At 41.4% G+C, this 14,644-nt stretch overlaps 1 protein-coding gene across 2 annotated transcripts; it reads left to right on the top strand.

Moving 5' to 3' along the window:
- Positions 1-3,358: 3,358 nt before the first annotated feature.
- On the top strand, positions 3,359-13,510 carry LOC311138497 (protein-arginine deiminase type-2-like; the record flags this gene model as incomplete). Of its 2 annotated transcripts, none has more annotated exons than XM_084173201.1 (16): positions 3,359-3,562; positions 6,728-6,896; positions 7,340-7,409; positions 7,589-7,650; positions 8,055-8,172; positions 8,524-8,676; positions 8,832-9,022; positions 9,135-9,238; positions 9,362-9,473; positions 9,716-9,823; positions 9,936-10,087; positions 10,296-10,443; positions 10,706-10,799; positions 12,003-12,082; positions 12,192-12,320; positions 12,563-13,510. In XM_084173201.1, 16 exons carry the CDS (start codon positions 3,384-3,386, stop codon positions 12,794-12,796), a joined length of 2,103 nt encoding a protein of 700 aa, XP_084029327.1. In that variant the 3' UTR covers positions 12,797-13,510. The 2 variants fall into 2 exon arrangements, with proteins under 2 accessions (XP_084029327.1, XP_084029328.1); XM_084173202.1 differs by lacking the exon at positions 3,359-3,562 and adding an exon at positions 5,227-5,321.
- Positions 13,511-14,644: the final 1,134 nt, after the last annotated feature.

Raw genomic sequence — 14,644 nt, 5'->3', positions numbered from 1 at the left:
TATGTAACATTGGTGTTGGTTAAGACTATTTATGGTGAATTGAAAGCATTTTTCATAACCGATTGAGTGCAGTTCATTATCCCTAACTTATTGGTTGCAGTGACTATCTATCTTATTTACTCATACAGTGGGGGAAAAAAAGTATTTAGTCAGCCACCAATTGTGCATGTTCTCCCACTTAAAAAGATGAGAGAGGCCTGTAATTTTCATCATAGGTACACGTCAACTATGACAGACAAAATTAGATTTTTCTTCTCCAGAAAATCACATTGTAGGATTTTTTATGAATTTATTTGCAAATTATGGTGGAAAATAAGTATTTGGTCAATAACGAAAGTTTCTCAATACTTTGTTAATGACACAGGTCAAACGTTTTCTGTAAGTCTTCACAAGGTTTTCACACACTGTTGCTGGTATTTTGGCCCATTCCTCCATGCAGACCTCCTCTAGAGCAGTGATGTTTTGGGGCTGTCGCTGGACAACACAGACTTTCAACTCCCTCCAAAGATTTTCTGTGGGGTTGAGATCTGGAGACTGGCTAGGCCACTCCAGGACCTTGAAATGCTTCTTACGAAGCCACTCCTTCATTGCCCGGGCGGTGTGTTTGGGATCATTGTCATGCTGAAAGACCCAGCCACGTTTCATCTTCAATGCCCTTGCTGATGGAAGGAGGTTTTCACTCAAAATCTCACGATACATGGCCCCATTCATTCTTTCCTTTACACGGATCAGTCGTCCTGGTCCCTTTGCAGAAAAACAGCCCCAAAGCATGATGTTTCCACCCCCATGCTTCACAGTAGGTATGGTGTTCTTTGGATGCAACTCAGCATTCTTTGTCCTCCAAACACGACGAGTTGAGTTTTTACCAAAAAGTTCTATTTTGGTTTCATCTGACCATATGACATTCTCCCAATCCTCTTCTGGATCATCCAAATGCACTCTAGCAAACTTCAGATGGGCCTGGACATGTACTGACTTAAGCAGGGGGACACGTCTGGCACTGCAGGATTTGAGTCCCTGGCGGCGTAGTGTGTTACTGATGGTAGGCTTTGTTACTTTGGTCCCAGCTCTCTGCAGGTCATTCACTAGGTCCCCCCGTGTGGTTCTGGGATTTCTGCTCACCGTTCTTGTGATCATTTTGACCCCACGGGGTGAGATCTTGCGTGGAGCCCCAGATCGAGGGAGATTATCAGTGGTCTTGTATGTCTTCCATTTCCTAATAATTGCTCCCACAGTTGATTTCTTCAAACCAAGCTGCTTACCTATTGCAGATTCAGTCTTCCCAGCCTGGTGCAGGTCTACAATTTTGTTTCTGGTGTCCTTTGACAGCTCTTTGGTCTTGGCCATAGTGGAGTTTGGAGTGTGACTGTTTGAGGTTGTGGACAGGTGTCTTTTATACTGATAACAAGTTCAAACAGGTGCCATTAATACAGGTAACGAGTGGAGGACAGAGGAGCCTCTTAAAGAAGAAGTTACAGGTCTGTGAGAGCCAGAAATCTTGCTTGTTTGTAGGTGACCAAATACTTATTTTCCACCATAATTTGCAAATAAATTCATTAAAAATCCTACAATGTGATTTTCTGGATTTTTTTTTCTCAATTTGTCTGTCATAGTTGACGTGTACCTATGATGAAAATTACAGGCCTCTCTCATCTTTTTAAGTGGGAGAACTTGCACAATTGGTGGCTGACTAAATACTTTTTCCCCCCACTTGTATTACTATTATTCCTGTACTTGGTCTCTGGCATTTTATTCTGAGTGTAACTAGTTGATATGCTAACTGGTTTATGTTGGTTTACAAAAGAATAGTCCTTAAACTTGTACCATTTGTGCTCATCATCATTCATTTGGTAGAGTGAAATAAAGAGCCACCCAGTGGTATCAGAGAAAGCTGCCCATTTGAAGGAACAATCACCCTGAGTCACCAGATCCCCAAGTCCCCATCAAATCAAATTGTATTTGTCACATGCTACGTAAACAACAGGTGTAGACTAACAGTGACATTTTTACTTATGGGCCCTTCCCAACCATGCAAAGAGAAAGAAAAGTAAAACATGTAATAATAAAAGTAATAATAAATACACAATGAGTAATGATAACTTGGCTATATACATGGGGTACCAGTACCGAGTCGATGTGCAGCGGTACGAGGTAATTGAGGTAGATACAGTATGTACATATAACTAGGAATAAAGTGACAGATAATAAACAGTAGCAGCATCATATTTGATGAGTAAAACACATTTGTGCAAAAAGGCTAAATGCAGATAGCCTGGGTAGCTATTTGGTTAACAATTTGACTAACTATTTAGTAGTCTTATGGCTTGGAGGTAGAAGCTGTTCAGGGTCCTGTTGGTTCCAGACTTGGTGCATCAGCGCCCAAGTCATACAGTCCAGGTGGCTGGCGTCTGACAATTTTCAGGGCCTTCCTCTGACACCGGTATAGAGGTCCTGGATGGCAGGGAGCTCGGTGCCAGTTATGTACTGGGCCATACGCGCTAACCTCTGTAGCGCCTTGCGGTCGGATGCCAAGCAGTTGCCATACCAAGTGTTGATGCAGCCAGTCAAGATGCTCTCAATGGTGCAGCTGTAAAACTTTTTGAGGATCTGAGGGCCCATGCCAAATCTTTTCAGCCTCCAGAGGGGGAAGAGGTGTTGTCGTGCCCTCTTCACGACTGTGTTGGTGTGTGTGGACCATGAAAGATTCTTAGTGATGTGGACACGAGGAACTTAAAGCTCTCGACCCGCTCCACCACAGCCCCGTCGATGTGAATGGGGGCGTGTGTAGTTCACGATCAGCTCCTTGTTTCGATTTGATCTTAGTCCTGTATTGACCCTTTGCCTGTTTGATGGTTCGTCGAAGGGCTTAGCAGGACTTCTTATAAGTGTCCGGATTAGTGTCCTGCTCCTTGAAAGCGACAGCTCTAGCCTTTAGCTCAGTGCGGATGTTGCCTGTAATCCATGGCTTCTGGTTAGAAAATGTACGTACAGTCCAGGTGAGGGGACAATGAATGGTGCCATGTAGGTCCAGATTCCTAGGCTCTGTACAGAGCCTAATGTCTAACGACTGCATAGCTTTTAGGGCAGGGATTGATTTTTAGGACATATTTTTGTGATTCAAATATAGCCTTCAACATGACAATCAGTGTGACAACGAAATGTATACTGTATGCATAGTCTAGGCCTATGCCTACATTATCCTGTTGCTATTCAAGTGCCGACTGCTATGCAAGTTGACACATGTTTGGTTTGCTGGGTAATTGCAGCCTTCTCTGCCTCAAATTACTGGCAGGAAAACACCCCCTTAACAATAGGGCCAAGCCTACCCTCCACCGCCATATCGTATTCCATCATTCTGCTCCTCTGCAGTGGACTGTATCACCATGGATGTTTCACAGGAGCAAGTTTCTATGACCATGCACCCTAATCTCCTTCAGCACCTTAATAAGAGAAAAGCAACCAACATGCCAGTACTGTATCAACAGACATTTCGTCTCGACATTGAGAAAACTTTGACGGCTCTTTACGTTGTTGGCACAGTGTTGAAAGCGAACCTAAACAGGTGAGTGTGTGTATCTATGCTAGCTAGGCTACTGCACCAATAGATGTATTCAGGTGGTAGTAGGCTGTTGTTGGCTACAGTGTAGCCTATAACACGGTAGAGTGACAATACTATATTTGACATAGAAAAAAAAAAATGTGTATGGCAATACATTGTTTCACCAGTTATGTACTGCTATATAAACTATTTGGGGATTATCTCTCAGTAGCCTACCCAGCTAGCACATTTGGTTCCTTGGAAGTTGTGGGAACATACGTTTTTGGTTTCCCATTGGTTCTGGGAACCAAGCCATAATATTCCTGACGGTTAAAACGGAACGTTTTTTAAGCGTTCAGAGAATGGAAGTGAAAATGTTGCCTGTTCTATGAACATACATTTTTAATTTGTAGGGAAGTTCTGAGAACGTTTTTCTATGGTTCCCTAAACGTTTTCCTATGAGATTTTATTAACATTCCGAGAACAGAAATTATAGGTTATTTGAAGGTAATTAAATAAAGTTATGAGAACATTTTTCAATAAGGCTGCTCGCTTCATTTGGGTTAACTGTTTTGAACTACAAGCACAGATAGAAATTCATAGCTCCAGGATGGAGCTAGCATGCCATGTTTGTTTTTACTCAAACAAAGCTGTTCATTTTAGCCTATTCAAACAGACCCTATTTCAAAGAAAACAAGCACTCATTAAGATCAGGTGTGGCCAATTAGTAGGCGTGGCCAACACACCTGAACACACTTAACAAGATAGAGGATAGAGAGAATTTTGTTGATGCTGAGAACGGAATGTATATGTTTTAAATAACATTCTTACAAAGTTCTTTAAACGTTACTAATGTTTTCTGGTGTTTTTTATGGAAAGTTGTCTTTATGTTCTGAGAACATGACTTTAAATAGAACCATGAGGGAACATTAAGAAAACGCTATGCTGAAGTACTGGAATTCACACAGAAGAACGTTATTTCTTAATGTTCTCTGAACATTCTGAGAACATTACTTTAAATAGAACTATGAGGAAACCTGTAGAAAACATTATGCTGAAGTACTGAAATTCCCACAGAACATTGTTTCTTAACATTCTCTGAATGTTCTGAGAACATGACTTTAAATATAAGCATGAGGAAACATGTAGAAAAGTTATGCTGAAGTACTGAAATTCCAACAGAAGAACGTTGTTTCTTAACGTTCTCTGAACAATTTGAGAACATTACTTTAAATAGAACCATGAAGAAACTTGTAGGAAATGTTATGGGAAGGTTGTTTGCAAAATAACCATAGGACAACCAAGCCCAAAGAAACATATGGTTCTCAGAATGTTATATGCTAGCTGGGTAGTTTGCCCCGGTTTGGAGGCGCACAATACTGAATAACACTATTGCTTTATTTCGTTTGTTAAGGCGAATACAATGTTGCACCTCTGTCATGTTTCGTATTGCCGATTGGGGCTTGCTGCATACAGTTACAGTAACTGCGCGAGACCATTTGTAACCAATCATCAGATGTCGCGAGGCATTCACCTGCTGTATAATCAGCTGGTCACGAGAGCCTGCCCAGCAGCATGCAGCTACTTCCTGCCAATACTGTATATCAGGGTGAAGGAATTGTGGTACAACTCTAATTTATCATAGCCTACAGCAAACAATTAATTAAGCCACTGCCGCAGGGACAGTCATGATCATCCACCCTCGGACGCTGAGAATTGAGTATGGAGAAACAACTCAAGTCATGTGCGTGGTTGGCACGGAACTTACTGTAAACATGGACAGGTAGGCTAGTTCTCCAAGGCATCAAGTTTGGGTTGTAATTTATTAATTAATTTATTAAAAATATAATAAAATATTTACTTATGTCATGCATCGGTAAGGACGGTTGATTAACAACAATCTCTGTTATTGTTTGTGGAAAATCGTATCCCTCATTTGTTATTATTCAGAGCTATTAGTGAAATGAAAATGGCACATTAGATTTTAATTAGTCTAATGTAAAGGGGTGTGGTGCTGTTATTAACATTTCAAATATAGCCTAGTAAATGAAATAAAATGTCAATAGTATTTTTCTTTTACACCTATTTATAATTTAATTGAATATAATAATTTAATTGCTTTATAATCTTATTCCACTTGTAGGTCCTGCAGTGATAATATATTTTTAAATGACTGATTACATCCACTGACTATTTTGTTGTCATTTTACTTCTTGGATATTCCAACTGCAGAAGGAGTTGGATGATCATGCCCCCAATATTGGTCTGAAAGGACTGTTTGTGGATGGCATTTGTATTCAGCGGAGGAGTCAGACCTCTTGTTCTTAGCGGAGGGAGTCTGCATCAGTCACGTCTTTCTGCTAGTCAACAGACTCTCCTTTGTTGTCCTTACAAGCTGACAATCCATATGACTCCAGTGCAACCGAATTCGATTCGGGTTATAAGCAGTTACTGTAGCCTATTATTTCCAAGTTAACATGATAGAAAAGAGTGGTAAGCCCAACACAAATCGCCAACCTGAAGAATTAAACATATTGTGGGACTATCATGACTAGGGCTGAGGGTAGTTTATCAGACACTCCACATGGTATGATTACACAACAGATACAGTTGGTTTCACAACATCGGTGTGTGTAACAACTTCAATACTTATTGTTAAGAAACACTTCTCTTTGTGCTGTTGTTTAGAGGAGCCTAAGCTCTGTTGTTCAGGCAAATACTATCCCTCCTCCAAAAACCTAATGTTCCTTTGGTGTGGACCACCTCCTGGGCTCAGCCTGGACTCCAGGTGTTAGGTTTTACAGCTCAGCCTAATGTTTATAAACAAGTGTCATACTGAGTATAACAACTTGGGATGATGGTTGATGCTTTGACATATAAGTACAATCCTCATTGCCAGTATTCTTGTGTTGGTTGATAGTCCAGTATTTCTCCCCCTTTGGTACGTTACTCATTTTAGAGGCATGTAGAAGACATCATACTTCTACGATTACTGTAGCAATGTAACTTTAGTACTAGCACTGCCACCTGTTGCTTCTGGAAATAGGAGACTGAACTGCACTCACTGCTGGTGCTCCACTGCACTATAGATATGTCCTCTTGTGTTTTCTCTGTTATTGCTATAGATTTGTATAAGCAAAGTATCAGGATATGATATGTAACTGTCACGTGTATTTATTGTTCCCCTAGGGGTGCCCCTCCTAGCTCAAAGTACTTCTCTGTGCAATGCAGTCCCAGAGTGCACTACAGGATCACCCCACCCCCACCGGAGAGTGGGCCCCTCCCCACCACGCTCAATGGGAATACAGTGCTTCTTATTACAATGGACACTGCCAGCGAAGTGGTAAATGATAGCAAGGTAAATAAAGTAGGCCACTCCTACAACAATAATAGCTACACATTTAGAGTTGAATATTTCCTCTTGGGACTGAACACGCTACAGGGAAGTATGTTAATAAGAAAAATAAATCAAGTATCTGCAGCTCCTACACCTCTTAAGAGTGACGTGCAAACCACACTGAAATAATGCAAATGTGGCACTCTCAACATGATACCAGAGAGATGTGAAACAGTGGAAAGTGATGTGGTTAACCACAGTGCCAGTTCTATTGATAAGGAATTGAAGGATACTTTTTGTCAGTTCCAAAATGGGCCAGGTGTTCAGATTCTCTACTGAAATAATGTACTGTACATATCTGGACATTAATATATCATAGAATACCCCATCAAAACACAACCACTGCTTAGTCACCAGTGTTCTAGATTAACTTAACTTTGTAAATGTTGTCCTTTGTTGTGCAGCTATCGGTCATGTATTATGGAGAGAAGACGGAGGTGTTAGGGAAAGCTGTCGTTCACCTCACCGCTGTTGGTATGTTGTGTTATGCTTAGGATAGGAGAACACACCCATATAAACTACCACCCGCCCCCACCTTCATAGCATACCTTTGTGAATCTGTCATTTGTACATTCTTGTATTTCACTGGGCTACTTGAGACCCCAAAGCAGCTCTTGAGCTTAAGTGACACCAAGGGCCTGTCTGTCTTGTAGAGATTTCTCTGGATGTAGATGCTGATCGAGATGGCCAGGTGGAGAGGAACAACCCCAACAAGGTGAGTTATGTCTGCTGGGTCTGTCCAGCCAGGTCGCTTTCAGCTCAGAGGTCACTATCTTTGTTTCATAACATAGCAGGGTACAGAAGGAGACGCTCTAACATGAATAGGCATGTCAGAAGACTAGTGTTCATGCTGTATTCCAAAATACAAAGGAAGATTGCCATGGCACTTCTAGGAAATTATCTGTCAACTAACACAGGGCATAGCCTTCCACTGATATGAATAGGTATATCAAAATACTGTTCATGCTATATTCCTGGAAGTGGGAAATTCTTTTGAACATGGTGCTTTTCCACTCAGCTGTAAATCTAATCTAACCTCATGCAAACACATTGGGAAAAGCTAAATCGGCAGGGCAGTGTTATTTCTTGTCGCTGAATGACTAGAGAATCTCTCTACAGGGATCATGGATGTGGGGGCCTAATGGTCATGGTGCCATCCTACTGGTCAACTGTGACTCAGAACGCACCTATGGGAAAAGGCGGGACAGTGAGCGTGCTGAGGTCACCAGAGTGTCAGGTATATAACAACAGCAACAGCCAAGTCATCATGGCACACTGAGCTGACAGGCTGACAGTGCTGCAGGCATTGCAATAAATCAACATTTAAAGGCTGCAGGTCTCTGTCTCTGGTGTGGAGTCAGCAGAGAAGAGCAGTAGGGATGTGGGTGTTTGTGTTGGCTAAACACAAAATGCCTGAGCTAGGGGTGTGTCTGGTCTGGTTTGATGGTTCCTTCTCGACCACCATCCTCCTCGGATAAGTAGTTGTATTACACACTGTCATACCTATGTTGTCACATTGTCACATTGATGATGACATTGATGGGTTGACACTTGATGTACCATAATGTCAGTATTTGTGAAATGTCAGATCTGAAAGACATGTCCCCGATGGTGCTGCGGACCAGTGGCCCTGCCAAGCTCCCAGAGGGCTACAAGCTGACCATGCACATCTCCCAGGGGGATGCAGAGAGTGTCAGGGTCTTCAGGACCAGGTCCACAGCAGGCATGCACCAAACACTGAGTGAGTCAAGGACATTTTGTTCAGTCAGATCTTGTATTTGTTCTTGTGGCAGTCCATTAATGTATAATGTGTATACAATAGGGTTTTATGACTGCATATGCATATAAATGGAGAATCATTTGATCATCATTATAAAACATGATTTACTGCTGCAGAAAACCTGTTCTACAATAGCTTTGTGAAGGACTACCCGCTGGTGCTGGGCAGTGAGGATTTGTCCAAGGAGGTCCCATACCTCGGGGGAAACGCTGAGATGAATTTATATGTTGAGGGCCTGAGGTTCCCTGACAAAGACTTTGAGGGTCTCATCAGCATCAGCCTCAGCCTGCTGGAGCCCAGCTCTCGGGTACATTGTAGTTGAACTCTTTTACTCTTCGTAGTTTAAAACTTCAAATGGTATATACTGTACCTCTGTCGTGGAATCTCTCGTTCATGTTTTTGTTCTATTATTTTGCCAGGGCTTCCCTGAGACGCCCATCTTTACAGACAGGGTGGTGTTCCGAGTGGCTCCCTGGATCATGACACCCAACACACTCAACCCTGTGGAGGTCTTCGTCTGCAGGTGAGAGATGATGATGAAAAAGAAAATGATGATGATGATGATGGCATTGATGTTGATGGAAATAATGATGGTGCTAGCTGTAAACGTACTTAGACAAGTGTTTCTGTGCATTTGGTTACCCAGCACATCTGATAACTACCAGTTCCTAAAGGGAATGAGGAGGCTGGTGGAGGACAGTGGGTACAAGCTGAAGGTTTGCCATGAGTACATGAACAGAGGAGACCGCTGGATGCAGGTAAGCTGTGGGATTCAGCTCCTAGTCTTTCATGCAGTTTTGTGCATTTTAACCTTTTTAAATTCCGACCTTTTTTTTAAACACAATATGTTTTTCACATCCTTTTTCATCAATGCTAATCATTGTCAGTCTTGTCTCTAGGTTTTAAATAAGATATATCAGAATAAAGACCGGTGTCTTTTTTCTAACTGCATGAAAAATATAGAAATGTAATAGACATTTAAAAGAGGTTTCTCTCTCAGGATGAGATAGAGTTTGGCTACATTGACTCTCCTCACCATCGTTTCCCTGTTGTGCTGGACTCCCCCCGAGATGGAAAACTACAGGATTTCCCTTATGATGTGCTACTGGTAAGAAAAGGCATTCACAACACCTAGAGTTAAAATGTGCTTATCTCCGTACTGTGAGGGGTGTGGTGGATCTGTGTCTCACTCTCAACCTCACTCTGCCTGGTGCCCTCAGGGCCCAGACTTTGGCTATGTGACGAGGACAGCATATGATGAGGAAGTGAGCAGCCTGGACTCATTTGGTAACCTGGAAGTTAGCCCTCCAGTCACTGTAAATGGAAAAAAATACCCTCTGGGCAGGATCATAATTGGAGTGGCTTTCCCCACGTGAGTGTAACATAGCCAGGGGTTAGTTGCTTCAAAGGAAGAGAGTCTGGTTTTTAGATAACAATATTTGCCTTTACTCCAAAGTTGATTTATTAATTAAATAACCTTGATGCTACTTCCTTCTATAAATCTCTTGCTAATGATTCATGAATATTTGGAACAAAGAGATGGCTGTGAACAGTGGTGATAAGGCTGTTTAACTTTTCAGGGCAACCAAGGGCCGCAATATGACCAAAGTAGTGCAAGACTTCCTGTGGGCACAGAAAGTCCAGGAGCCCATTGCACTGTTCTCTGATTGGCTGCTAGTTGGGCATGTGGATGAATTCATGACTTTTGTCCCAGCTCCTGACAAAAAGGTAAAAAAAAATATCCTCAAGGAAAGTATAGTTGCCCCCTCTTTTAGAACATCTGAGTAAAAACACTATGCTCTGTAATCTAGAGTAGAAATGATGGAGAGCCTCTAAGCAAAGAATTGTTAATGCCGTCCATTTGCACATAAAGCATTTAGACATGACGCAGGCTGTGGCTGCCCTGTGGTTATGTGATAGTGTAAAGCTGTCAGGAAGTCAAATGAAGCACACAGCCAATGTTGTCTTTGTCCACTGTTTCTCTGTCTAGGGATTCCGGCTGCTGCTCGCCAGCCCTGACGCAGGCTATAAACTATTCAGGGGCTTACAGAATGACGGGCATGGACAAGCCAAAATGTTTGACGGTAGGCGTTCAGTTAGGGGACTCATTTCAGTGTGTCTCAGTGTGTATCACCGTAGTTAGAACTGTATCAGTGGAGGCTCCTCAGAGGAGGAAGGGGTGGACCATCCTCAGTGAATTTAATAAAAAATAAAAATAGTGAAACATTAAAAAAGTTATCCTTTTTAGATAAAACTATACTAAATATATTCACATCACCAAATAATTTATTAAAACACACTGTTTTGCAATGAAGGTCTACAGTAGCCTCAACAGCACTCTGTAGGGTAGCACCATGGTGTAGCTAGAGGACAGCTAGCTTCTGTCCTCCTCTGGGTACATTGACTTCAATACAAAACCTAGGAGGCTCATGGTTCTCAACCCCTTCCATAGACTTAAACAGTAATTCTGACAACTTCCTCCAACCTATCAGAGCTCTTGCAGCATGAACTGACATGTTGTCCACCCAATCAAAGGATCAGAGAATTAATCTAGTCCTGAAAGCATAAGCTATAACTAGCTAGCACTGCAGTGCATAACATGTGGTGAGTAGTTAACTCGGTTATGATATGAAGGTTTGGCTTGGAAAGTTTTTTTTCCCTGGTCACAGATGGCTGATGTGTTGTGCACTGAAGTCCACAAGTGAAGGGAAAATGTGAGAGGAGGAGAGCGCGTAGATGCGTGAAGTAATTATACAACTAGCAAAGTGATCATGCTGTTTGTATGTGGCTGCTAGGAAAGTGTGTTTGTGTGTGATCAGGGGTGTATTCATTCCGCCGATTCTGTTGAAAAACGTTACTTAAATGGAATGAAACGGGGATAAACATACTTGAATTTGTCTAATAGAAACTCTTGTTTGCAACTGTTAGACTAATGATTACACCCTAGATCAGCTAGATACAGGCAAGAGTGTGCAAGGCGGTATTGAATGTGTCAATGTCTGTCACCTTGATTACTCAAATTTCTCTTGACCTGTGCACCTACATTCATAGGCTAGGTTGTAGCAACCTCGATGGGTATAGGGAAAATTTGAGCATCAAGTAGTAGCCTAAACCTATCGATGTTACATTTGGCTGAGTGAATGGAATATGAATAAGTCATCCAATATGCTGTAATAGAAATAGGGCCATGCTCATAAAAAAAGAAATAGTCCTCCCTCATCTTAAGCGTCACCGACCGCCGCTGAACTGTATGTTTTACTAATTAACACCCACTTCCTTCCTAACAGGTCTTGGAGCAGAAGAAGAGATTACGGTAGATGAGATTTTGAGTGATGAGAAACTCAGAGCAGAAAACAACTATGTCCAGGTGAGGGAAACTAAAGGCCAGATGAACTAGTTACTCAGAGAGGCTAGCAGAGTGTTGCAGTGCTTGGTGAAATAACCATGTAAATGTTGTGACTGCTGCTGTCCCACAGAGCTGTATAGACTGGAACAGGGATGTCCTTAAGAGGGAGCTGGGTTTAGACGACGATGATATCATTGATCTGCCCATCCTTTTCCATGTGATGGAGGAAAACAGGGCAGTGGCCTACTACCCAGACATGGTGAGAATACACTAGTTCTACACTAGAACACCTCATGCTGACCTCCAACCCAAAAGTACTTCTTATTTTATTTGTTATACATTGTACATTTCAGAATGGCAAAACTCTCAAAAATGCTGGCAAATAATTTTAGCAATTTTGTGATCATTTTCTACATGTGATTAGGACGTATGCTCAAATCATCTACTACCCAAGTAGCGCAAGAAACAAATCCTAATTGAGGCATATGTTTCTACCTCCAGGTGAACATGATTGTGTTGGGGAAGAACCTGGGCATCCCTAAGCCGTTTGGGCCCAAGGTGGACGGCCGCTGTTCCCTGGAGGCAGAGATGACCTCCCTCATGGAGGGCCTGGGACTCAGCTGCACATACATTGATGACTTTGCCTCCTACCACAAACTGCTGGGAGAGGTTCACTGTGGCTCCAATGTCCGCAGGGAATCCTTCTCCTTCAAGTGGTGGAACCTGGAGATGTGAGGGAGTTGGGGCAAGGAAGAGGGAATAAGGCTTGAAGTAAACAGCAGCAACTATCGCCAGCAGTAGTCATCTTCAAACAACAACAGTAGTCCTTGTACTGTATTACCCCTTTGTCTTTATTAAACATGTAATTGGCTTTATTTACAAAAGGATGAAAGGCTATATTTACAAACAAGACTTTCGAACTTGAACAAGGGCTTAAGCGTAATATCAACGAGAACAGAAATACAATCATCTGAATTAAGCACATTGCAGGTTGAATCTGTTGTTTGGATTGACTGGGTGCTCAATCCAAGTGTCTTGCATTTACATGTACAAACACAGGTACAGATGAACAGGACCACAGAGAAATGTGCAAGTATAATCTGGAGCCACCAGAGGGCATGATCCAACTATTCAAGCATTTCCAAAGACTAGTGAGAGAGCTTTAATACATTTATTTTAAGCTTTGAGATTAAAATAGTTTTTGATATATTTTGAGTTTCAGTGCCTGCGATACACACACTATGACTCCAAAGGCTCTCTTAACCTGATGAAACTTCACTTTCCAATCACATTTCAATTAATAGTATTTTGTTGAATCATAATCTTCAGAATGGTGTTTAATAATAAATACATGATTAAATAAATGTCAGACTAACTGTATTTTGATGTAGTGTTCCTTACTTACTCAGAGAGCCATTTATTTCATTGAAATAAAAAGTCATGAAAACCATGCCTTCATATCAGTTATTTTCATTATATAAATCTGAGATGAGGGAAAATGGCTCTAATCAGGCAATGTAAGACGTTTCACAAGATACCAAGGTTCCATTCATTGAGAGCAGATATCTACAAATTAATACATATATCTGTTTAGTTTTACATTCAAACCAGTTGGTGATAGATTCCAGTTGGCGATATCCACCATGGCATAGATTCCATATATGAAGGGGGATACCCTCCTACAAAGCAGCTTACTTAACACAATCATTAAAAAGGCAACTTCAAGACTTGTCACAGTGTAAATCTTTTAAAAAATGAGTCAGATTATCAAAAGATCAACAATTATTTGAAAATGTAGTGCCAGTTTCCCCATCTTTCTCAATCGAAACCTATGTGAAACTGATATAAAGAAATCTAAAGAAATAATGTCTCTTTATATGTATTTTTTGAGAAGTTTGACTGGTTTGAAGTAACACAAATCACAGGAACAACTATTTTCGAGCATGGCACCAATTGACATGGGTTTGCAAGCAGATTTACACCATGCACCATGTATACATATCCAAACACATACTTTAAATCAAACTAGTGGTTTGTGATTTCAAAAAAGAAGCTGAAGACAGTAGTCACTGGACAGTAGCTTGGCTTTGGAGGCTGTCTGCTTTGGTTAGGTCACCTTGGTGGAATGTCTGACTATGTGGTACTATCTACAGTATGGGACAGTGATGAAGACTGATGAGAGTCATTTAGTCTGGACACCGGACCTTATCTGTAATTCAATACTTCATGTTTTTTTCCTCAGCTTATAGGGGCAATCTGTGATTGCTACATCACTTTTTGGACTGTTAAATTAATGAAATATATCCATTGATTCTTGAAGAATATAACTTGGAAGTCCCTCATGCACCTAGTTCAACTGTCGTACCCCATCAAAACCCAAAACATAAGTTTGTTTTACTCATTTGTTTGTAAACAAGGTAACTGTAAACAGACACTATATAGCCTCAACATGGTTAAAACTATACTTTTGCTATCATAGATGGTCAGTCCTTGCATCCATAGCTTTGTCTATGAATTTGAGAGTGGTTACTTTTCTCCAGCCCCATCACTCAGCTGGTTATTGAAATAGTGGCGGGTTTGCCA

This window comes from Coregonus lavaretus (genome assembly GCF_964263955.1).
Source record: "Coregonus lavaretus genome assembly, chromosome: 12".
NCBI lineage: Eukaryota > Metazoa > Chordata > Actinopteri > Salmoniformes > Salmonidae > Coregonus > Coregonus lavaretus.
This window is presented reverse-complemented; position numbering and strand designations above follow the sequence as displayed.